This window comes from Cyanistes caeruleus, chromosome 17 (assembly GCF_971803275.1).
Source record: "Cyanistes caeruleus chromosome 17, bCyaCae1.hap1.1, whole genome shotgun sequence".
NCBI lineage: Eukaryota > Metazoa > Chordata > Aves > Passeriformes > Paridae > Cyanistes > Cyanistes caeruleus.
The window spans coordinates 12,750,406-12,776,490 of record NC_141717.1 but is presented as its reverse complement, the minus strand read 5'-3'; the positions used below and the strand labels follow the sequence as shown (position 1 = coordinate 12,776,490).

Here is a 26,085-nt window from a genome sequence, read left to right as displayed (position 1 = left end):
CCATAGTCTACAATTTGTCCGTCATATAAAAATAAACAGGTCATGAAATGGCCAAGTGAGCTTTAAAGGATAAATAGAAGCTATTTGCAGTGATTGGCCACCTTAGCTATAGATTATTTTTTCCTCCATAGGATATAAATATATATTGATGAGTAGTATTTTAAATTAGGATTCAAATCCAGAGGAATCTGCCACTATGGAGATTTCAGCAGATGCTTGTCTGCCAAAATAAGACCATGGCTTGTCTTTTAAGGACATTTTGACTTTATTAATCTTTTGTGCCTGAACACTTGTGTAGCCAAGAATTTTCCAGATTTATTGATGACTGAAGTTGAGAAGTCAGTTTTAGATCCTGTTAACTCTGGTTTATAAAAATAAAAGATGGACCAGACTGTTGATTCAGGGAGATAAAGTAAGAGGGTTGATGTGAGTGAGCCAGATGGTTTTTACTAGTACTACTATTTTGGCATAAAATTAATGTTGTTCCAAAATATTTTTCGCCAGATATCTGTGCAGAGATTCTGACCAGCAGCTTCTTATATTTAGCAGCCAAAATAATGTATTTGTCACCACTGTTCTCCTTGGATGCATCTTTGTGTACATCAGCTCAGCCCTTCCCTTGACTGACTGTACTGGCATCTCCTCAGTGCTTCACAGCTTTTTCTAGACTGCTTCTCCTCAGTTCTGTGATTCTTCCTTTTCTTATGAGGTATTTTTTTCTTTTTTATTCTTTTTTTTTTTTTAAGATGATCAAAAGCAATTATAATATATCTTTGAATCTGTTCAAGATAGGACAAGACTTCAGATTAGCACTGAAGAGCTTTCCTTTCCACAGGTCTCTTATCATGATTCTGCTAACAGAAATTAATTTTGTAGAAATCCAGGCTTGGGCACGGACAGTACATTTCACCATTCTTACAGCTTTAGCTCAAGGTTATTATTGCTGCTCTGTGCTCAGAAGGAAAGACTGCATACTAATTACAGACATTTTATCTTAATTTCCATAGCAATTAAATGTTATTTTAAAAGGCTAATCTGAAACATTTTCTAAGTGATCCACTTGGGTGACACCCTTGCACCATTTTTATGAAAGTGATGAAAATGTATTTAAACATGTGCTAAGGCCTTGAATCCAAATCTCACTTTTCACTACTACTTTTCAGTAATACAGACAATATGAAATGCATATTCCTTGGAAGAAAACACCCACAACAAAGGAGTTCACACCTGTGATAAATTTAAACAGCAGCAGAATATCAGGATAGCTTTGACAGCATAGCTGATGTAAAGGAGAAATACTGGAGTAAAAATAAAATAAAACAATCTTTATTGAAGAAATTTATGTTTTAAAGGAAGTAGGAAAGCTTTGTGGTTATTTACATAGAAACCACTGGTTTTTCTTAACTGCTCTGTAATGCATCTATGCAGTAATTTAGAAAGCTTATACTTAAAACAGATGCCAGCATTATTCTTCAGAGAGTACTCGGAACACAGTGAGTATGAGACAGATGGATGCAGCAGAATCAATAGTTCAGAGAACTCCATCAGGTGCATGCATTTCGTATAGGTCAAGTTTGATGAAACCCCACCTTCGTGAATCAACACTTCCGATGTAAATAATTCACAGGAATAGAAAAAAATCCTCTGTGCTTATATGGGATGAATATAAATACACTTCAAAAATAATTGTTAGTGAGCTATAATATGATCTGACTCTTGTAGCTGGCTTATATATATATATATAATCCAATTAACACAGAGTTTTAGTACATCAAGAGATTGGAGATTTTTACTTTAGTAATGAGTTTAGTGAAATAAGGAAAACAATGAACTTTAAACTGTGAGGCATTTGCAATACAATAATGCTGCAGCCTCTTAGCTCTTTGAATGAATATACTGTAAGAAAATCTATAAATCTTCAATTAGTATTTAAATCTGATCTCATTCCTTATTTTGTATGCATATCTTCAGGTTCTAAGTATTCTAAGATGACTTTAATATGACCTCCCTTTGGGAGCAGCTCCACAGGGCTCTCACAGGTCCAAGAGGAAAAGACTCCAGAGTGAGGTGACTTGCTCTGTAAAGCACTTGGTGATCAGCACAGGACCCCTGTTGCCTTAACAGTGAAGTGAAGTGAAATAAAGCTCAGCTCAGTCTGGATCTCCCTAGAGATGGAACTTAATTATGATCCAGCACGTTTGTTCAACTGCTGCAGTCCCACACATTTTGGTGTCACTACTTCTGGTTTTACTGGTAAGGTGAAAGGAACCCAAAGCAAGTCGTGTTGTTATCATTTCACTCCTCCTCCCTGAACTGTAGTGGATTCCAGATCATGTAGGATGAGAATAAGAGCTACTTTGTTTTGCTGGGAATGTTTATTGCTTTTCCTGACAGACTTAGAGACAAAGCCCCCTCACAAGGACAAAAATTAAGTAGATGAAGGTGAAACTTCAATATTGAGTTATATTGAATTGGGTTCATTCACACACAACTGAACTCAGTTATGAAATTTATAACCGTAAAAGCCTAAATAAAAATAAAGATGGCTAAAGGAACTCATGGGAGGTGGTGTACTTTGTAGAGAAATAGCAATATATTTATTTGCTAGTCAAAATGAATACTTTAAAAGAGACACCAAGACAAATGTAAGATACCTTCAAATTTATAATGCTTAAATAATACAATATTATTTCATATTACATAGTGCCTGGATACACCATGGTTTCTTAAAACAACTGCTGAACAAGCTCTGTGAACTGTCAGTGTGTCTTTAGCAGTAAAATTTCCAGAGGTCTGGAAAGAAAACCCAATGTTGTGTAAATATTTTAAAGTTAATGACGCCATAAGTAATCCCAGACAAATTAATTGAAGATCAGTTCTCATGCACTTAACAGACTGCTTAAGATGGAAACAAGAAACAAAATTAACAATCAGTTATAATTGATCTGTTTTTTATGGAAAACAGATATTGAACAGGAATACTGGTGCTGTGGATGACATCACAGCCTTGACAGATAATCTTCCATTGCTTCATTTAATGTTCTTCATTTGGCCATAAAGTCTTGAGTGATTATGGTTTTAAAAACTAGTGGGTAATCTGATGTTCAGCCCTTTAGGTTGGAATGATAAACTGAAACAAACTTCAGAAAATAATCATTGGGTTGAAAGGTGTGTGCAGAAGTGTGTGTTTGGGGGAACTTTGTCAGATCTATTTTTAGGCCTGATTTAGGATCCTTCCTGAAGAATTACATTCTGAGAAATCTTTCATCTGTCAGGAAAAGCATGCTTTGGGACGTAAAAAAAAAAAATCCACAGTTGAAAAGTGGTGCTAAATTATTTCAGACCACAAATAAGAGTAGAGGTTGTCAACAGTGATTTTGCATCTCTATGGTGACACTAGAAAAAGCTCCGCTGAAGCAACTGAAAGTGTGAAATTAGAGAACATAAACTGAAGAATGATAAATCCCTTTGTGGATGTCATAATTCTTGAGTAATGTGAACTCTAGTGTGCTGGAGTTTGGAATTTAAGAGATTTTTAACATCTGAAATGAAATAATCACCATCAAGTTCAACGAGTTTTATTTATTGCCAGTGTTCAGCAGCTTAAGTTTCCTGATCCTGAACTCAGTTGAATTGATCCATTCCAGTTGGTAACTGGTCTTCACATACTTTACCTAGACATGCAATGGCCTCTCTGTCTGTAGAGTATATTGCTTATTTAGAAAATATTCTGTAAATAGACTTTTTGCTATTCCTGGTCATATTTTTCTTAATCTTCAATATTGCTTTCCAATAGAAATAATAGTTGTGTTAATATTCTAACTAAAAAAATACATTTGCATACATGATTTAACTTTAAAAATTCTTGGGAGTTTGCAGTATAAACGAACATTGCTTCATCAAACCTTAGAGAAACAGCTGCCTCACAAGCTGGGGTAAAATTCTGACCTTATCCATGGAAGTCTCTTCAGTAGTTTCAGGGAGAAGACAGGGAAGGAAGTTGCTGTTGCACAGTGGTTGATTGTTCTTGCTTTCACCTGAATCCATCTATCTTTGTTGATTATAATAGCAGCCAAAGAATTTCTCAAATGTGCAAGAAAGAAAACAAAAACACCAGAAAGTGTTCCAAATTCTGAGAGTCTTGTCAAGAATAAAATGTGTTAGTTGCTTTGGTGACAAGAACAAAGCCAGCAAGGAAGAATATTTGCAATTAAATCCTTAAAAAAAAGTTTGCAATTACATTTATTTGTAAAATGCATGGCAAAAAAAAGTGAGTTTGGGGTCTCCACACTTCTTTTATACCACAAGAGAAACTTTGCTTTGTGGCATTCATTGAACAATATCACATCTTGCTTTTTCTCTCTCAACTCGTGACTACAGCCTCTCAAAAGGAGATTTACACACTGTCTCAGACATCTTACATACGTAGATTAATAAGAAATAAATTGGCCTTGGATGTTGGCAAATCTCAAAACCATATGTTCAGAGAGTTCTTTCATTCAGTTGTAATTAATTTTTTACAAAATTAGTAGCTTTAATCAATTAGATACCTGGATGGAGTCTGAATCCTGCTATGGGTGTTTGAAGTCTCAGGGAGTTGTAGATCAAGCAAAGCTTTCATAGCAGTGGCCTTTCTCCTTTCACTATATACATCTGTGCTAAATAATATTGAGACTAATTCTGCCCTTTGTCATAATGATATAAATCCAAAATAAAGCCTTAATACTGCAAGGACTTAGTACATGTACTCCAGGCAAAGGACAAATCCGATATATTATAGCAGTAATATATACATGCTTAACTTGAAGCAGATGAGTATCTCTGCAGGATTTAATTTAAGCAGACACTTCTAGTTTCAGCAGATGTCACCTGGAGCAGAGCTTGGTGTGCTGGTTGGAGACATTGTGCCTTGCTTGCTGTTATTGCTTGATCTCTAACAAGTCCCAGAGGCTTCCAGTCACTTAGCGTTCATTATTTAGGCAAAAACTCATTTAAAGGCATCCTAAAATGCTGTAAAATAGTGATTACAATGCTTCTGAACAAAGAAAGAACAATACATCTTAAATTGCTGCTTGAAATACCTCAGATGTAGAATATTTTTGTTACAAAGCATTTTGAATTCTGTGTTTAGTTACTTTAAGGTATATTTTTAAGTACTATCCATAAATTTGTCCCTAGAAAAATATCAAAAGGGTGAAAAAGTACCCTTGTTTTAGTTGTGCCCCTGTTCTGAATAATCACACATTGCATTGGCTCCCTGATAAACATTGCAGTGGAGAGTAATTCTGAAAAAGAAAAATGGAAGAGCAGCTTTCCTTCCAGCACATTGCAGTATAACGTCTTATGACACAGCTAAGTATAGCTAATTTATTTGGAGCAAAGGGGTTATTAAGATGAAGATTAATGCACAAATAACTCTTTCCTGGAAGCTTACTGTGATGCATAAACTCACAAAATCTGTTGCATGGAAGGGTTTACAACTGGGCTCAGTGCAGCTGGGATCTTTTTACCAGCACAGTAACGCTCAGGGTACTCTTCCAGAGGCCACTGCACAGCAGGGGAGAAGGGCCTGGGCATTCCTTTTTATTCCCACAAGCATGTAAGTGTGTATACTGGAAGAGGAATAGTTTTATCTGGGGCTCAAGATCCATTCTGATTCCAAGAGGAGTCAGTACCATGATTCCATGCTGATAGAGAGCCTAAAGAAGACACTAAGCAACAAATGGGGATTGTTGTTTTGTGGTAACTGTTTTATAAATTACTAGACCATCATGGACTGCTTATGTTTTTCTTTGCCTTTCTTTGGAGACCTGAGTATTAGGTAGAAATAATATTGAGATTTTTAGTAAATCTGGGATCTTTCCCTGAGTAACCCCCCTATATAACTTCCTACATGCATCTAATGTGTACCATATGTCTGGGGTAATAATTTGCAGGAATATGTCAGAATGTCCCTCCAGTAAGGTTAGGGGTAATAAACTGTTGTTAGTAGTTCCAAGGTCAAACCTGAGTTCTTTCCATGGAAATAAAAGATAGCACTGCATTACCTTGTCAAGTTAATACAGTGTGATAGAGCAGCTCAGGCAGCACATCCTGAAAGACTGTAAATGTCTAATAGATTTAGGAAAACTGTACCTCAGGGAACATATTAGGAAGGATTCATCAATGGATCAAAACTGTCTTGGAGCCTTACTTATTGGGGACCAGCACAGTTTTAAATTATTGCTTTCTTAAGAAAAGCCTCAAGACAAATTGTATTTCTTAGATTAGCTTTACACGAGTGGTCAATAGTTTCTGTTGGAGAATTTCAAGGGTTTGTGGTGGTTTGTTTTCTTTTAACACTGGCATGAGCAATTTCAATAATTTGAACTCTGTAATTAAGTTTTGATTTTTTTCCCAAATGATTTTCAAATTGCTTAATATGCTGCTTATAGTCTGTCATTCTTTGCAGATGAAATTGGACATATTTGTGAAGTGTCTTAGCAGTGTGTCTCTACTGACAAAGAACTTTAATTATAAGATATGGGTTTGCAAGTTGTGCATTAATTAGACACGAAATTAACAAAGTGTGAAGTTTGTACACATGTTCACATACACGGAGAACATCAGGAAGTTTTCATCCATATATGTGTCCCAATGTATGTAAGCATTTGGAATCAATACTTGTTTAAGGGTAATAGCAATTAATAAGAATTCTGCTACTCTGTGTGTTTTGAATTGTTCTGCAATTCATCCCTGTGAAATCAGTTACTCAATATTTCCAATGTGACTGAAGTAGAAACTGGCTTCTATTTATTTTTCATGTATGATTTAATTTAGATCTCCCTATTATGCTTATGCTGTTTAAAGTAATGATGGATTGTAACTCACAGCTTAAACATGAAAACTTTATACCAAGGAGCAGATAAATAGGATTAAGTTAATAATTCTGCAGTTCTGGAGTAATTTCTATTTGCAAAGCACAAACTGTGTTTTACTGATGACATCATTAGAGTCTTGCTTTAATTAAAGTCTATATTGCCTGTGTTTTACTATGACTGCCTCTTACTGTAAATTGATTTTATAGGGCACTAATTTGTAAACTGAATATTGCTGCAGAATAAGACTTGATTATATTTTTGTGGCCTAAATGCTACACAGTATTTAAGAATGCATTTAAAGTTAAGTATGTGTTCAGCAATTTGGCTGAACTGTTGCTTCTTTTATTCCACTTCATGCAAACTCAGGCCTCAAATAGACATACTAAGGATCTGATCCTTGTAATCTTATTGATGTTGAGTAATGCCTTAATTGCTAGACTGTCATTTTGACATAGACTATTCTAATTTTGGAACAAGAAAAAACAAATGCAGGTTATTTAGAAAGCTGGTTCAAGCCTAGAATTAAAATGTTTTGACAGTATCACACAGAAGAAGAAATAAGATTTTAGATTTAGATTTGTCTGTTATCAAATATAAGCCATAGGTTGCATCACATGGAAAGGAATGGATGTGGTTTCTTTATCGAGTACCTATTGATTTTTAGGGTTGAGAAGAGTGACCAACGAAAATGAATTTGGAGAAAAATGGTGCTTTTTACTGATGCCTGCAATTGTTGGATCTCTGATATTGTAGTTCCCATAACAACATCCAAATGACTGAGGACTCTGCACCATTGCTGTCCATTGAACCTACAGGATGTGGCTGTTATTGCTCCAGTTTCCTCATTTCTCTGAGAAAGGCAAGTGCTTTGGGGAGCTGGCTCCATGTTTTGTTCCAGCAAACAAAACTTTACTGCTATGCATTGTCTGTATTTTTCCATCTATAAAACCAACAAAACCCAAACACCTAGTATTGGGAAATTCTTACATCCCACTTACAATTCATGTCTTTGTTCTCCTTTGAGTGCCCAGAGAAATACAGTACAGCTGTATATTTGTTGTTGGAAAATTATAGCAACCAAGAAATGAAAATATTCTTTTTGTAAGTTACATTTTATTTCCAGCTGAGTTGTATCAGCTTAGGCAGAACAATAGCAGAATCCAGCACCTGAAGAGGTTGAGGGACTATTTCTTTAAAAATAACTTTAATCCATTGGGATGTAAATGAATTAAGAGCATGTAAATGCTCTATAATAAAAATATTATTTTTGTGACCTGCAATTTACACTTTTCTAAGTTAGATATCATTTCACCAAAATTTTTTATTTGCTTCAGGTAAACCTGAAGCTGTGTTCTGGGATTTGTGTGCACAGAATGTTTTTTTCTAGCAAATTGACAGCACTCATACTCCATCTACCATGCTGACAGCACAAGTAGTTGATATATCTTGAATTTGTTAAGACATAAACAGGAGAAGGATTTAAAGGCTGGGGAGTATTATTTTGTTTATCCTGCTGATGATGAGATGAAACTATCGCTCCAAATATCTGATGGCAACATGCTATTTTAGAGATAAAAAAATGCCTGAACTTCCAGTAAAAGGGCAAATAACCTTCTTTGCAAGTAGCCATGATCTTTAATTTGTTTACTAAAGTTGTTTTCATAGAATATATATGTTAAACCTGACAGCTTGATTGCACTGGGGTCTTGCCCCAGGGCAGCTATTTGGATGCATCATGGACACAGAATATCAACACAAAATAATTTTGCTGGAATAAAAAATCTGTCTATCTTGCTGTCCATTTTGACTGTCTCAAGTGAACAATTCAACAGTTTTGTAAAATTGAATAGTATATGCTCCAGTTCTCTCTTGGAATGTTGAGATGTTAGGAAACTATTGTGTTTCTGTGCAGAAAGAGATGGATCTTTATTCCACAGAAAAGCCTTGCCTAGAGCATTATGATTTTTCCCTACCCATATGTTTAATGTGTGTTCTTATATACAAATTGCTGTGAAGACAAACCCCTTCACAACCAGCTCTCAGCCATCCCTTGCAAACTCTCATTATGTTAATTAAGCAGTTTTTGTTACCCCACACAAAAAATACTATGCCTGGAAGAAAACTGTTTTGAGAATACGTATTAGCATCCTTAAAAACATACAAATAGAGGTATATGTTTATGTCAGGAAAATGTAATAGCTATTCCAAACCCCAAAATTACCAAGTTAGAAAATTGCATTAGTATATTTGGGCTTAAATTGATCTTTGAGGCATGGAGGCAGAGTAGAGAGACTGAACGCTCTGTCAGCAATTCAATGCCATTCAGGGAAACTGAAGATTTTCAACAGAGGGGAAATATATGTAGAGTTCTTCAGGCTGCTTAAGAGTGCTGCAGCAAAGAAACAACATTGTCACCCTGGCAAAAATTAAAGTTAAGAACCTCTGCATTAAGCTCATAATTACAATGAAAATATGTTTGTAACACTGATTTAGATGAACTCAAGTTGTAAGCATATTCTTCTTTATTTTATGAATATCATACATGCTCAGAGTCTGACTACACAGCACAGTAACTTGGTCTGCAGGAATTCCCTGAGAACCACCTGTGCCTGAAGTTAGAAACAGCTCCCAGCAGCCAGGAGCTGTGGCTGCATTGGGAAGGTTTGGCTGGGATGTGCTCACTGTGCCACTTGGACTAGACAATTGTTGTAGGTCTGTTCCTACTGGAACTACTCTGTTCCCAGGGTGGATTGAATCTTGCAGGCACTGGCAGCTAAAATCAAAGTCTCCAATGAGCTATACAAGCTCAGTTTTTCAGATTTACAGCAACTAAACTTGGGCAAATTTTCAGAAGAATGGCAAAAGCTAAATCCATGAGGTGAGTTATAGGAACCTGCCAGTATCTCTGTCCCATTTCTAGTCCATGAGGCTTAATGTTCATTCTGTCATTGAGTTTCCCCTTATATTTATGTTGTGCTATATATAAATTGCTCAGTAATCCTTTCTTTAGCTTGTTAGATCCTTTGGTTTCCCTTTAAAAAAAAATTAGCAACCAAGCTCACAGCCTAGAAAGAGCAACAAAATAAAACCTTCAAATATAGAACTATTCTTGAGCTTTTCTAGCTGCAGCCTATTTGGGAAGTTCATCAAAAAGTCTAGGTGAAGGAGCAGAGAGAGTGCACCTGACTCTTTTAGCTGACATTGGAATAATTAATTTTATGAAAATGACTTCTATTGGAGGTTAATTTATTTTGGCTGACAGTCACATACATTAATAGACATATCTAATGCTGCAGTCAGTCTGAACTTTATTTAGAATAGTTTATTTATATCTTTGGGTGATTTCATTGCAAAGAGATGGAAGACATTTAGGATCATCAAGCATGAACATTTTTCCCAGTGTAAAAAAACACAAAAAACCAAAACCCCCCAGAATTTTGACTGCTTGAGTGTTTTAGCCTTCTGATAGTTAAGCCTAAAGTGGTTTGATTTCTTTCATCAGTGCAGCTTAAGAAGTCCCTTCAGACAACACATTTGACTTCCTTGTACAGTAAGAATCACCAGGCATCTTTCCTCTAATCCTGCAGTTTTTAACTTTAGGAACAAGGAAATGCCTCAGAAACTTAATATATGAAATAGTGCTTGTGTGCAATTCAGATGACTTACCTGTTCTTCTGGCCATAATTTGATGTTTATAATTGTCTTACTTGTAAATAGCTTACACAAAATGGCCAAGCACAATAATCTGTCTATTTGAAATGGCTCAGATGTGGTAGCATGGAATGAGTCCATATTTTAAAAAGCAGAGCAAACCTGAGAATATTAGTGGGTTTATATATTATTCTAGTCTGAAAAATCCAGCTGTAGAAATAAAATCTACATGCCCATTTCAATTGTATTTTTGAAAGGCTATATTATGATAATAATTTCCCTTGAGGTTTTTTCCCTTCTGTTTTTTTTTATGCATAAGGATGGAGTCTAATATAATTTTTAAGGCTTAATTTTATCCTACTTTATCCTTGTGTTCCCACTGACCTCAGATAATCAAGGAAACAAAACTGGTGAATTCTGTATTTATATAATTAAGTCAGTACTTGGCTTTATAAGTGTATGTGAAAAGTGGGTTGACAGTATTTATAAAAAGAGAGGATATGCTTAGAGACATAGCTCTTATAAACTTATAGACATGAGTAAGCTGCCAGTTTTGACCATGCACTGAAAATCTCCTGATAATCTGATGTCCTTTGCAAAATATGTTATCATGGGCATTGTGTAGAGTGGAAAACAATGACTCTCCCTACCCTGATATATGACATCTGCTATATCATTCATTTTCATAACCTTTTTCCATGGCTGGGGTCCAACTGTTGGATAGAATTTATTAATTTTAGTGACATCAACCTGTTACAGTGTCAGTGGTACAAAGTCAATCTTTGTATGCAAGCTGGATTGAATGATGTTTCCATTGTTCACTCTGCATCCTTGGGAAAGACATTTTGAGTCTAAAAATACTAAATAAGAAAAGGAGAAGCAAGAGAAAGAGCATTATTTAAAAGTATTGTAGACATCAGAGACTTAAAGAATCTTGCCTATATATTTCAAGAGAAGAACAGAGGAATTCTAGTACCAACAGAATCACTGGTTCAGAATAACTCCCTACATTTTGGAAAACTTAAACTGATGCCTTTTCTAGTTAGAGCCCCAGAATTTATACTGAGGCCAACTCACCTTTATGGTCTTTAGGAACATGAAAATAGCAACATTTGTTCAATTATCTTGGAGCTCTATTGTTAAGCATATATTGAAGTATGTTCTTGTGTTCCCCAGGACTTCAGTCCATGACCTCTGTTCATCCAAAGCACAGCAGAACCCATCCAGAGGCTGGCTGACAGCCAGGCTATGTGAAAACAGCTGGCATTAGATTAGAATGGGAGCAGTGGGGATTCACTTGTTTCTGCACAGCCCTGGAAGAAAACAAAAATATTAGTTCACACAAAACCCAAACCAGGGCTATGACACTCTTGGTCATATGGTTTAGTTTCAGGTAGACCTGTGAGGAGCAGGGAATTGAACTTTATGATCATTATGGGTCCCCTCCAACTTGAGATATTCCATGGTTCTGTGATTGCCTTAGGCATGAAGCTGAAAGATCTTTACTGTGTATTGGTGAACCTGTGAAACATGGCAATTTGTGTCATTGATATGTGCTAAAAGTAGGTTTGCCTTATGAGCCTGCTTTGAAACAAGATTGATTTTAGTAAAGCAAGGCTTTCTCTGCCACGTTTGTATCAGCTCTGTATGTGTAAGTGCATGTACTGAAAAAAACAAGAACTGCAGTGGGAATAGTATTTGCAGGTGATAGTAACAACTGAACTAATTATTCAGTCATTGTTGCCTTTTGGTTTTGTAGTCATTCATGCCTGTGTGGAATACATATACTGAGAGAGAGATTCAGTAGGATTCAATGGAGTCCTGCTTTTTTTTACAGTAGTAATTTTACAATCCTTTTGCACCCATGTGGCAAGCAGTGAGAGCGAGGTTTAAGCTATACCTAATCAGATTTATCTCAATTTAGGTACAAATTTATTCTATTTGTGTGGAATACCCAAGATATTTAAATGCAGAACATGTTTCCTGACTCTCTTCAGATTTAGGACAGAATATGAAACCCTGAACAGATATGCCTACAGAAAATGAAGCACAGATATATATTTCCAATTACAATTCAGTAGGTCAAATGGTGGGTCAGCTGCTCAGTCCCCTCAAAGACAGGCAGGATGAATGGAGCTGTATAAAGTTTGAGTGATGCTTTTCCCTTCAGAGATATTTTATCTGGCATGAGGCTGTGCTTCCCATTGCTCCTGCCACAATGGTAGCCATATAGATTTAACCTGATTTCTTTTTTTTTCAGTTATGCTTCATTTTCTCAATTGCAACAGTCATAATGCATCCGTTCATCATTCATTCTCCTTGGTTATTAATCTGAAGTATGAATCTGTTTATATTCAGGGAAACTTTCTTTAAAACCTTGGGGTTCACAGTTCTCAGTGTAGTCCCCCTTTTATAGATTTTGCAGATTCTATCGTAAGTGTCCAAGGTCGCTGGAAAAGAGAGGGTGAGAGGCAGACAATGCTAATTCTGCTGACGTTGAAGTGTTATGTTGAAATTGACCTGGAAAAAAATTCCCTGAAGAGCAATTGGGTGTCAGTGTGAACTCCAAAAGAAAAAAAACAGTGAAATTATTGAACTGTACCAAGTGCCATCTTTTTCATCTCCTCTAACTGTTAAAAGACCAAATAGTGTTCATAGAGCAAGAACCTGTTAACTCCTCTCACTCGAGGTTCCTCATTAGAAGGATGACTATTCTGGTAGTAGTCTAACAAACCTAATGTTAACTAAAAAAGCACAAAGTGTATAGAATCTGTAATAAGCACATCACCTCTTGCTGAAAGACTTCTAAAGTCCCTGTCCTTCATAGTTGTGCTGTGGTGTCAGTTGGCAGTGCCAGGATGTGTTTGGAAGGAGGCTGATGTTATAATACAGCACATCACACTTGCTGGACTTTGATTGTTCAGGACCTATGGAGAAAAAAAGTCCACAGCAGTGGAATTAAATGTTTTTTTCTCTTTTCACCTACCTCCCCCTTTTCACTGTTTTTCTTCCCTTCCTTATTGACCTAATTCTCTTACACTGGTTTCCTTTAGGCTTTCCCTGAACTTGTGGGCATATGGGTTTCCAGCTGTAATTTTATGCTGGATATGAAAATTGAATATATCACACGAAAATTCTGCTTTGTGTGGACAGTGCTGCTTTACATTACAGAGCTTGCCAGAATTCTGACACCATTTTCTCCCAATAAAAGTACAAGACAAGGGTGACCTTTGATCCAAGCTGGTTTTGGTCTGATTTCTGTTAGGTTGTAGCATTTAAGTATAAGGTAAGTATACCTGCCTTTCCCTCCTTCAGGAAACAGGTCTCAAGCTGGTGAACTGCATCAGCAACTCTGACCAGCAAGAATATATTCCCCTTGGATTAACATTTATGTGGGCACTGCCTTATAGTCCTTGTACAGGTACAATAAACCAAGTTTTATGTCTGAATCCCATTCTGCATTTCCAAAGAAGGTGTGATGCTGGCATCATAAAAGCCAGAGCAATTTATACATGGCAGCAGGAGCCTGTGATTGAATTACAGGGTTACTATTTAGCCATGAAACTCTATATTGTTATTGGCCATGTGTGTTAAGAGAATATCAGTGGTTAGCCCTCGGGGGCTATAATTTATAATTTACTTTGCAGGTGGGAAGAGTTTATAGTTCAAGAAACTATGTGTGTGTGAAATCATGTTTGTGCCATTGTGCAGGGAGGAGGCAGAGAGAATCAAGGAATATTTTAGTTTAATGGAAAAATCTGTGGATTATATTAAAATGAGGTAAAATGTTCCTCTTTTTTGCTTTTGTGTTTGCACATTGCGCTGTTGTCTGTGTAATTCTGGAGCCGTCATAACATTATGTACGTTTGCAGAATTGTTCTTCATCTGTAGTAAGGCAGTTTCATGCTTGAAAAGATGCAAAAAGGCTTCCTATAAATTTTTCACTCCGTGTTATTAAAATATACATGGAGCTCAAAAAATATACAGTGCACTAAAGAACATGTGATGAATGCCATATGAAAAGTTTTGTGTGGCAACACAGTTATTACATTTTAGGTACCAACTAAGTGAAAGTGAATTAAGTGTGTTGCACACAACTGTCATGTTCAATAATAAAAATTAAAATCAGATTATAGATTAAATTATTAATGTCATTGATGCTATTGCACATTCATTTTAAACAAAAATATAATTACTGTGCTGCTACTTGATTCCAGTTCATTCGTACTTTTGGAGACAATATTGCAAAAACACTTCTGCATTTTAAGAAGATAAGAATTGCCATGGCAGATCAAACTGGTTGTTCATTTAAGTCTGTATCTATCAGACAACTGAAAGTATAAAATATATTTGTTATGGAATTTGTATCCCTGATAATTAACTTCATTCTATCCATTGTAATTGTGGGTATTTCTGTCTAAATGTCTGGTCCTTTATTTGAATTCTGCTGAAATTGTGGACTAAGATTTAGTGTAGAGAGTTCATGAAGCCCATGATTCACTATAGCAATGATTTCCATGTGTTGCCATCATAAGTCACAATGAGACTAATGAGAAGTTCACATTTTATTGGGGAAGTGCTTTTTAAAAAATTAAAGGACTTTGTGGATTTTTTGTGCATACTTATCCAGACAGAATGCATATGCAAAAGTAGCATATTCTAGGCAGTTAGATAAGCATTTAATTTATTTATGTGAGCAGAACACTTCATCATGGGGAGGAATCAACAAGTAGTTTGTGATAAGATGAGCAGCTTCCACTAAGTTGTAGCAGACTATTGCCCAACTGAAATTCCATTAAATGATTAAAACATACTTATGTGTATGCCTTGCAGAATCCACAGTTTTAAAATAAGGCAGAAGGTTCAGTGATACACTGAAAGGCAAGGGTTACAGTGTCATTTCAAACAGTAAATTATTCATGAAGATCAATTAGGCAATTTGTTCTGTTCTTTGGAAATGCAAAGCTGCATGGAAGTACCAAGACACAGTATTAAACTTGAATTTTAGCTTTCTGAGGTCTATAAATTTGTATTCTTTCCTTTGTATGACATGATTTTCCATTATGTACCTCATTTTTTAGTCTGTTTTCACAAACACATAGCCAATGTTTGCTGTAATCACTACAAGACAACACTGACAAGAAATAATAATGTTTAAGTGACTTCTTGCTGTATGTTATAAACAACCAAATCTTTATTTTCTGTGCATTGCTGAGGAGCCAACATTTCCTGCAGGTGAAGTGGCAGTATCTCAGGTCAAGATAACTGTGTATGTGTTGTAGGAATTACAGCACTGTGTTCAGTGCTTTTAATACAGCACCGTTTGCCATGACACAATGCACACCAACAAAGCAGAAAGCTCCCTCACAAACAGTGTGTGAATTTTAGATGGGACACTCTTGTGGATTAGGCTGCACAAATACACTATTTGTTCTTGTTTCCTGTGTTTTGTCACTTTAGAGTGGTGTTTGTGCAGGAGTTCAGCATCTACCACAAAGCCAAGTTGGAGCACATCATCCCCTAAGATCCATGAAACGCAATCATTGTCCTGAGGGCTTAACTAATACAGTCATAAAAGCCATTGATAGAACACCTCCATGCTGAAGCTAAGTTGGGAATGTCTCAAGAGTATGACCCAGCCCACAGATTTGTTGACAGAAATGTTAGAAACTAAGCCAACCTTCCTTACTTAGAAAGATCATATTTTTAGCCTGTTGTTGTCCCAGATCACCCCTGCACTTATGAAATGACAGCAGATGGCTCCTTGTGTTTGCACAGCTGCCAGCACCAGTGCTAAGAACAATGCTGCTCTTGGCTTTTGTCCTCCCTTCGGTGTGACAGTCCCAGAAAGGTGTGGAGGGTGTTCTGTGGATTTGTGCTCTCCTGGAGAACATTCCCTGGGGACATAATTTGCTAGAGATTCCCAGCAGGTTTTCTCCCTTTCATTCCCCTGTGTCCAGACACCAAGGCAGCCCCCAGCTGCAGCCCTGCTCAGTATTTTTGGCTTGTTGTTGCCGACTTCTTTCTGTTCACACACAACCTTCTGATTGTTTTTTTGCAATGTTTTGATCGTAGCCTCTTTAGAGACCTCAGGATATATTAGATGCTGCTGAGATGGTTAGAGGGGTCGACAACAGTGAACAGGCTTATAATTGAAATTGGTGGTTTAACTGTGTCACTGTACTCCATGTAATATGTAGGCCTGGTTTATTATTTGCCACTGCAAAACAGAAAATACAGGCTGTCAGATCCTTGTAAGTTTGGCGGTTTAATGCTGAATGGGAGAACAGTTTCATTTAAAATGTCTGTGTGTGAGGATCTGTGTCTATACTGCACCTGAAAGCTTTGGCATCACTGGTTTGGATTAACCTAGGACAACTTCATAGAATTTGCTAGGATCTTCTTTGATCTGTAATGCTAAAGTTTGATTATCATGTGATTTCCTTTCTTTCCATTGGCACTAATTGGACTGTTTTCATTTGTTTACTGATCTTGCACATTTTCCTCTTCTCAGTCTCCTTTGCACAAAAAGGAAAGTAATTCTGTTTGCTCTGAAATTCCCAGACCACTCATCAACTTGTGCATCATTTCCAACATTTACAAAATTAGAATTTTATAAAAATCAACAAGAACTATTTCTGTCCCTCTATGAAAAGAGTTGTACTAGCTCTAGTGGGGGATATTGGATGTTCAGAGAAAACTCCAGTGTCTGGCTTAAGGGTAAACAAAAGCCTCTAAGCAGGCTTTTATGATACTCTATAAGTGAAAACATGAGGGAGAATGGGTTTTATCATCCACTTTCCTTTTTTTTCTTTTTGTTCCTCTTATTTCCTTCTTCTCAGTTGACTACATTTTCTCTCCAGTGTGCAGGGGACTGGAGTCTTGTTTTGCACAAGTCCAGCTCCAATTTCACTCAGCACTGTAAGCTGAGCATCCCCAGACTTGCTAATTGGACTCTTTCAAAAGAGGCATGTTCTCTTTCCCTAAAAAGCAATCCTGCTATCCCAGTGTACAGAAAGCCTCCAAGAAAGAAGCTAAACCCTTTGCTTTCACAAAGAGAAGTTTCATTTTGTTTATTTAATAGGGTTAAAATGAATGCACCATTATTTAAAAAATTGTGCACAAGGGCTGTAATCCAGCTGTTCTGATAAATGAAAAATGCTAAATAAATAAATAAATAAATGAAATGAAAACCAGATCAAATGTGCAATGAAATCCAGAACCTGTCTTTTGCTGGAACACTGCTCGAAGGTTATCTTGATATTATTTCACTTTGTCACTGGCCCCAGGCCTCATACATGTATTTTATTTTTCAGCATTTGCTATCTTTAAATGGATACATATAATTAATAAACAGCAGCCTATGTAGAGAAACTAATAAAGTGGAGATGGCATAGCTAGCAAGCTAAAAATGAAGTTATTTTCATTAAAAGTGCTCATCCTTTAGTGCAGCTACAGCATCCATCGATAAGAGGAAAGTGTGCCACAGAAAAACAGAAATAGAACGAGAGGAGGTTAAGGCCAAAGAACTCTGGTTTACAGAATTCCAATTGCCAGTATTATAAAAGAGAATGGCACATAGGTTCTTTGGAGAGCAAGTGCTGTGAGTCCTATTAAAGAAGGAGTGGGTTTACAGAGCTCTTCAATATTCTGAGTTCTGGAGAAGATCCTTTAATAGATGTGTAACTCTTTTCATCCAGAGATCTCCAAGCGCTGTGCAGAGGGATGAACGAGGACTCGGAGTAGTATTAATATTTACTCTCTAGCTGAGAAGGATTCTGTGATGCTTTAGTCATCAAGAACATCCTACATCTATATTTAGATATGCAAAGGCATGATTTTCAAAATTGCTGAATACCCAGTATTTTTCAGGCAGGAGTTATTTAGGAGTATAAATACTTAATTTTAAAAATTTTGGACAATGCTTTATAAAGTCACATATTACACAGCTATCAGCAGTAAATTGGCAGTTCAGGTTGCATTGAGATTTTTATACCAAGCAGGACTCAATTCAATTAATGATTGAATTTATTCTCCAGAATGGTTCTGTTCAAATGAAAATTGAGTTTCCTAGGAATTTTTTCTAATAAAACTTTTGCAAACTTCTGAAGAATAAATGCTTATTTAAAACAGCATTTGAAATATTCTCCTTCTTCATCCCCTTCTTTGTTTCCTGAGCTTTAATGACAGCAGCCTCCACTGCAGTTCTACATACTTTGTTGTGTCTAGAATTGTAGGTTTGTAATCTGCATTGGAACAATACTAAAAAAGCACTCTGAAATCTCTGCTAATGTAGAATCCTACTACTGCCTTGCTGCTTGGTAAAGCAAATTATCTTTGTTCTTTTTAGATCTAATTGGCTTCCAGTTTGTTTTTTGGTACACTTAACCTATACAGTGGCTGGAATGGTATTCATTCAACACAGCCTAGAGAACATCTCTTTTTAAGTCATATCTACTCAATTGAAATAACCTTAGAAGCAAAAAGGTGTTTATCAGGAACCAGAGACTATAGCAGTTTCCATTGAGGGGCAATTAATTTATTTCTTTGGTCCATCACAGCATAAGTGCATTAATCTTCACAAATTGAGTGAACCCCTGCATTTTCCCGGAGTCTGGCTAAAAAGGCATCACAGTGGATTCCATGGATTTGACTGAGTGGCTGGAGAGGCTCTGTATAAAACACAGGCACTTCCAAACTATTGCAGATTACCAGGGAGTTAATCGGTAAATCTACTAAGAAATAAGCATAAACTTGCTTGTCAGATGAAGAACTGAGATCCATTAAGTTGTTATGGAAATTCACACCGTCCTTCCAATTTCATGACAATAATTGCAAGCCAGTTTTCCTTTGTGCAGTGGAGATTGCAGGGCTGTACCTGGGGTAAGCGATTCCACAAAGCCTGAGCGAGAAACACGTATCACATAATGAACACAGAAAGTGGCTAAAATCAAACATGATGAGTTTGTTCATTTATTTTTTTTCTTTAATCATTTTACAACTATGTTCTCTGGCATGAAGGCAGTTTGGCAGAAATTACAATACTGGAGGGGAAATGGAAAGCAGTAATCTACAGGAGTCTAGATGACAGTCCTGGGCAGTGAAAAGCACACAAATGCAAATTACATAGCGAGCAGGCACAACTGCTGATCAGGATTTATTAGAGCCTATTTTGTGGACAAATGAATATTGGTGTGCCTGGAACCGTGCACACATGGGTCCTCTCAGGGTCATGGTATTTCTGGAATCATGCTGATCTGGGCTTTGCATTGCACTCAGTTGCACTTCCAGAATTGAATGGACTTCTGCCCCATACCCAGGGTTCTTTGTCTCATTGTGGCCTCATGTTTTCTATCTAGAACTGTCACTTGTAGTGTTGTGATGCCTTATTATGCTTCCAGAGTGTTTGAAAAGCAGTGATTGACAGTTTTACAGCCAAAATTATAAGACATACATGGAACAAAAGAGCAAATGTAACCACAGGTGTGTGTTCATAAGGACTTCTGTAATATATTCTAAATGTTCCCAGTTAAACTGGTCAAGTCAATCCAACATGATTTGTCACTGTGAATGCTTATGAAACATTTGTAGTCATTCCACATTTCCTGACTTGATGGCAGTTTCTGGTAGAGCATGAATTAACCAAGCACATGTCAGCACTGATAGTAATGGGAGTTTGTCAGCTTTAAAATGTGCAAATCTTTCTTTTCTCAACTCCTTTAACAGATAGACTTCCACGACATTATTTGTTCTCCTCTATCTGAAACATTGCCACATTTGTTTTCAAAATGTGTAAAGTGGAAATTGCTGTCAGGCTAAAAATTTATATTACAAACCTCTGCCTCCAGCAAATTTTCATAGTTAAATTAAGCAAGACTTATAACTTTAACACTGATAGACTTTTTATTACAACCACACCAATGTGAGAATCCCTAGTAGAAGTTTTTTTGAGATGCTGCTGCAGCTGGAAGATTTGCTTCCGTCCAGTTTAGTCGTTAACAGCTGATGAGCTGCACAGCAAACGCCACTGGTTACTGTAATCTGTCTCTTGGCTGTGCCCACATCCGACCATCGATCTCACCAGCGATTGTTCTCTGTTTGAAATACAGCTGAAACCAATCTAACAGTGTTTTCAAACATTTACATTACTTGGGAGAATTGAGAGATTGCAAACACAGACTCTTCCTTAATTAATCTTTATCAAAGAACTTTTGAAGACCCTTATAGGCAAATTTGCAGAGGTGCCAGGCAAGAACAGCTGACTTAGACAGATCTTTGCTTCCTAGAAACCTGTGATAATTTTATCCAAATTTTAACCAAAGTGTTCATGTATCTCTAGCACAAGTTGTTAGTGTTGGTGAGAGAGGTAGTACTCCATAACTTCACCAGGAAAATAGCTGCATTCTGTAGTAAAGGGAAATGTGCAAAACCCTCACACTTTGAATCACTATCCCTAGTTCTCACTGACATTTGCAAGAGCAAGGATATTACAATAGTGTGTACTTGCATTTAAGATTTGGAGTACTATACTTGGCATTTCTTTCAGATTATTTTAGTTAAATAGTGAAAATGTCCAAAGTCTGTTTGTAAGGGATGTTAGTGGTGTTTAGTTTGGGGTTTGGGTTGGGGTTTTTTTTGAGTGGGACATAGGGCAGAATTGTCTGTGTCTGCTTTCAGTGTAGCTCAGAGATCAAACCTGTTGATTTCTTTGTTCAGTTTGTTTGTGCAGAGAAAGCAAAATGAAACACATCAGCTGTAAAATACCAGGTGTGAATGGATGGTGCTTTTTAATGAGTGAATGGTTCAGATTCTCTGCTCCTCTCTTTTCTGGTTTGTCCCCCAAACCAGCTTTTGTGAACCAATTTAAATTTGAGTGTTTTACAACAGTACAGGTCATCTTTGGTTAGTCAGATTTACAGTAAAGAAGTCAAATAGTGTGAGGAGCATATTGTGCACAAATGAGCAGCATAAAGATGTCCAGTGAGTGGAACTTTAATATGTACAACTCACATAATTTGTTTCTTAACTAAGCACTGAAAAACAAGTCCAAATTCTAAGCTGAACATGTGAAGCTGACCTCAAGTGCTTCTTTATATCCACATCAGTTGCACAGTTGCTCCCTGCAGCTTTTCTCTCCCAGTGCCTCAGCCACCCATATTAACACTCTTTTGTTGCAGTCATTGATAGTGTTGTTAGCTGTACACAGTGATTTACAAGAGGTTGACTAACACATACAAAAGTAAATCCTTGCTCCAGGGGATTTGCAGATTAAAGGCTTGAGCAGTGCCCATATTCTGAGTTTATAAGAACCAGAACATAGAAAGAGCACTATATACTGCCAAAACTCTTAGAGAGTCTCATGTTCTGAGAGATTTCCATCGTGGAATCAGTTCCTCAGTTTCTTCACTACATCCCTTATCAGTGGCCTTCCCTCTGCAGGGCACATTTGTGTCTGCCCTCCTTTTGCACATAGCTTTCACAGCTTTATTATCTGTGCGCAGAGCCTTCTGCAGAACTTGGCCAGCTCCGTCTTCTTACTGGGGATCCTGGCTGAGAAGAATAATGATAATGAGATGAGAATATAGATATCACTTTGCTTTGAGTGACTGCATGGTGACCACTTCTGCCAAGAGCTGATATTGAGCACAGCTCTTGGTCTTTGCAGAGCAGGCTCAGTGATGGCTGACAGAGTGAGATCGCTGCCAGCCGCAAATTTTGTGAACTAAAACAATGATTATGTTACAATGGGCTGCAATTCTAATTGCAGCTAAATGTGTGTTTTCTGAGCCCTCCTTCTGCTCTGTCCTCGCCTCTAATTCTTAAAGCAGTGCTCCATGTCCTGTTGATCCCTCTGAACTGTGCTGAGGGAGCAGCTGCCTATTGATGCGTTTAACTTCTTTGAATGAGTGATGCTTTATAATGAGGGAACAATCCCGGCTACCTTTAATCTCCTTTTGATATTCAGTATGTGAATTAGAGCATAGGGCATCATGGTTTATATGAAATGGAATATTGTAACCAACTTCATCACATTTGGGAGGGAAGAGCCAAGTGGTGGGATTAGAATGGCTGCATCCCAGCGGCAGTCTCAAACTGCCGTGGTATTGTGCTCTCTGTCACTGATATGTGGTGTCTGGGTAGTGATTTTCCTAATAGGCTAATCTTGGTGGAGAGGAAAGCAGAATAATACATTCTAAATTGGAATAGGAAGTTATTCACACAGAGCAATTAGCTTTTTATTCTCCAACGTAGAATACAGAACAACAGAACTTTAGCTTTCCCTAAATGCAGTGGCCTGGGAGAGAAGAGGGACCAGCTGACATGAGAAACACGAAGTCATGAGGAAATATTAAGAGTGAACCAGTTTTTAGTGCATCTTCTGAAACCAATATCCATATTTTTTTCCCCAATTGCTTTAAAAAGAAACGGATCAAATGCTAATTGATTTGTTTTCCCCTCCACAAGGCTGCACTTTTTCCTTGAGGGAGTGCCCTTCACATATGTAGCTGAGAACTGGCATAAGTAATTTGCTTGGTGTTCCACATTTCTAGCATGGTATGGACCATGTTCTCTGTTGCTGGGTGTATGAGGTAAAGTGGTGTTGAATGTTGTATCTTCCCGTGCTTCTAATGTAGCATGAGAGCAAGAGCCACTGAAAGCACCCGTCTCTGTTCGTTATTATTTTTTTCTTGGAGCTTGCTAATTAAATCATTAAAATTTTATCATCACTTAACCATGGATAAAGCCTTTTGAAACATTTAATTAGTATGCTGCAAGAGATACGTGTGAAACCAAAAGCATTTATATGGTGTGAATGACTAAGAAAGATAGATTGAGAAAAGGAATATATGAGAATGTATTTCCCTGCAACAAAGCTGCCCATGTTCCAAACAGGCTGTAGATAAAATTATACTGTTGTCAGTAGGTGCAGTTCCAAGTGAGACAGTGGCACTCACAGGGAAATGCCAATAGCTTACTCATGGATTTAAGTACAACTATATTATAAATATGTTTTGCATTACAATGTGTCATGGTTTTCCTTTAGTAAAATGGGTTTGTTGTCCAATCTCATTTTAGGAGCGCCTTAGCTAAAAAAAGGAAATGTTATTTCAGTCATAACATTTTACTGCCCTGTACAATAATTTTACCATCCATATCGTGTCTGTTCTGAAATTCCTTCACCTGTTTTATACAGAAAAAAAACCTGGCAGTACAGTTAGGCAGAAGGGAAGAATCCCAATCTTTCAAAAACATTTTCAAGAGACTGAAAAGCCAGAGCAGCCATTATTAAGGGCAGTGATGGGGTAGTGTCTGACACAGGGATCAAACCTGTGCTTGAAACTGGAGTTAAATCTGAGCCTCGTAGATCTCCAGTGAATATCACCAGTTGTGTGTGGGAACTGGTGTCTTACACAGGAGATACGTGGGAAATAATCCCTAAGCAAGCATGTAGTATATTGCAGGAAGCTTAGGAAGACACTGGATGGCAATTTTCAGTTCTGTTCTTAATGTTGCCAGTCTGATTTCTTTAAGATCTTTTTTTAAGTAAGGAGGAAAGATCAAGAAAGGCTTGTTAGTCTATACCTGCTTTTCCATCTCCTCTCAAAGGGGAGTATTTTTTTATTTTCTTTCTTAACTGCACCTCTGTTCTTTCCATAAATAAATTTCTCTCTGGCTATTTTGCTGACAGACTGGCCTCCTCCAGGCATTTCTCATGTGTCAGAAAAGTTGCAAGAGTTGTGCAGGAAACAACATTAAATTAGAATGAAGAAGAAAAACATGTTTGGTTTTGCTCTCTTTTTCCACATCTAACCTAAGCACTGGCTTTACTGAAGTCTCCTAAGGTCTGCAAATATCAAAACATCTTGCAAAACATCACTGCTGTTATTGTGTGAGGTTACAGGAGTGCTGTAATAAGGATGTGAGGCTGGCAGCTCAAACAATACATAATGATGCAGTTCTCGATTTAGAAATGGCAATGACAGCTATTAACCTATTCTGTTTGTCACGGCGTAATAGTGCCGAGTAATCCCTTGATTTTGGTTAAGCAACATGAGAGTTTAGTGCTGCCCTGGAAGATGGAATCAGTGGATTCATTTAAAGGAAATTGCAAAATACGTTTTTGCCTACATTTTTGTTTTCAAAATTCTGTACTCAGAATTATGGGTCTGCAGTTTGGACCAAAATTTAAATTCACTGGTGAAAAAGAGGAACCTTACTTTGTTTCATTTGATCTTTAGTTCTCAGTCCTCAGTTCAGATATTGCTTTTCCCTTCAGTAGGACTTGATTAGTCCTGAATTCTCTGCATCTTGGTTAAGCAGTGAACTCTGACCTAGAAAGACTATCTTGTCTCAGTCAAAAGAAAAGCCTACCTTTGTGCTTTTTTCCATACTGATGTTAAAGAAGAGTTTCCAAACAGATTCATCATTCTTTCCACTGATGTTGAAGGTAAATCATACATGTGCTAATGCAAACCAGGTAACCCTGAATTTTCCCTTTCACTCAGTCTTTTCTTTCTGAAGCTCAGTGGAATGAATGTGAGACAGCTTGCCTTGGATTTTAAAAACCTTTTCCTGACAGGAATATGCTTTATCTCAATGTAAGGCAGCTTTTCCTTCTCTGACCCAGTACAGGCAGGTTTGGGACCACAGACTTCTTTAGGCACAGGGACCTGTGGCATCAGCTCTGCTCCCGCTCTGCCCTGGCATGGCCAGGCTGCCTCCATTCTCCTGGAGGGGCTGACAGGGCCAGAGCCTGGGAACCACAGAAACATCACCACCCCCAGCATGTCCCAGTGCCTCTGGATCACAGCTGGTTCATTATGCAGCCAGACAAGAACAAAGGATGCTCAGCACACAATTGTCTGCAGTTTAGACATGTCCTATATTTTCCCTCTCCATGTATAGAACTAGCTAACGATCCCAGTCAGTGTATGGGACTGAACTGTAACTGTACCAGTCTGAATTGCAGAGTGCACTCTGTTCCCATCAGCCTGGAGAAGGAAGGTGGGACCCAATCTCCAGAAATTCCTGAAAAACTATGCAGTATCCAAAATCTTTATAATGGTTTTGTTTCTGCCACAAATGTATTCACATCTGCTTTTCACAAACAGAACTTGGTAGTGTGAGGTAAGTTTAACTACCCTGCAACAGGCTGCTGAAAACTCAAACTCATAAATACCTAGATGGTATTCTCATGAGGTCTTTCTGTGTTCCTCCTCCCAGAAAATTCTTTGTTCCAAATAAAGATTTGAATGATTTTTAAAAAAAGTCAAACAAGAAAATCCATTTGGAGTACCCCTGAGGTTTACACTGCTTGTGAATTCTGTCATTGGTGTATTTATTCATATCGGAGCCAGAGGCTCACAATACAGCAGCTAAATATCAGCTCAACACAGCTGCAGACTCCAGCACACAATCATTTATAAATTGCTGATCAAATTCTACCCAGAGTTACATTTTTGCAATAGTATTGACGTAAATAGAGTTGTCTGGAAGTACTGAGGGCAAAACATGCCCCCTCAAATCTCTTATGATGTTAAGCCAGTTACCCTTTGATGACACCAGTTTCCCT

General features: G+C 37.4%; 1 protein-coding gene across 5 annotated transcripts in view; it reads left to right on the top strand.

The window, feature by feature from the left end:
* Positions 1 to 26,085, top strand: part of CARD11 (caspase recruitment domain family member 11) — a 103,509-nt gene that overhangs the window by 5,069 nt on the left and 72,355 nt on the right. For 2 of the 5 annotated variants that reach the window (XM_086853634.1, XM_086853637.1), the window contains exon 2: positions 7,525 to 7,719. The exons of 1 other annotated variant lie outside the window; for it this stretch is intronic. In XM_086853634.1, coding sequence (XP_086709760.1) covers positions 7,677 to 7,719 — 43 coding nt within the window. In that variant the 5' untranslated portion in view covers positions 7,525 to 7,676. Of the gene's footprint in view, positions 1 to 504; positions 710 to 1,971; positions 2,254 to 6,451; positions 6,639 to 7,524; positions 7,720 to 26,085 lie in introns of those variants that run through there. 2 more of the 5 variants (XM_086853633.1, XM_086853636.1) reach the window with 2 other exon arrangements.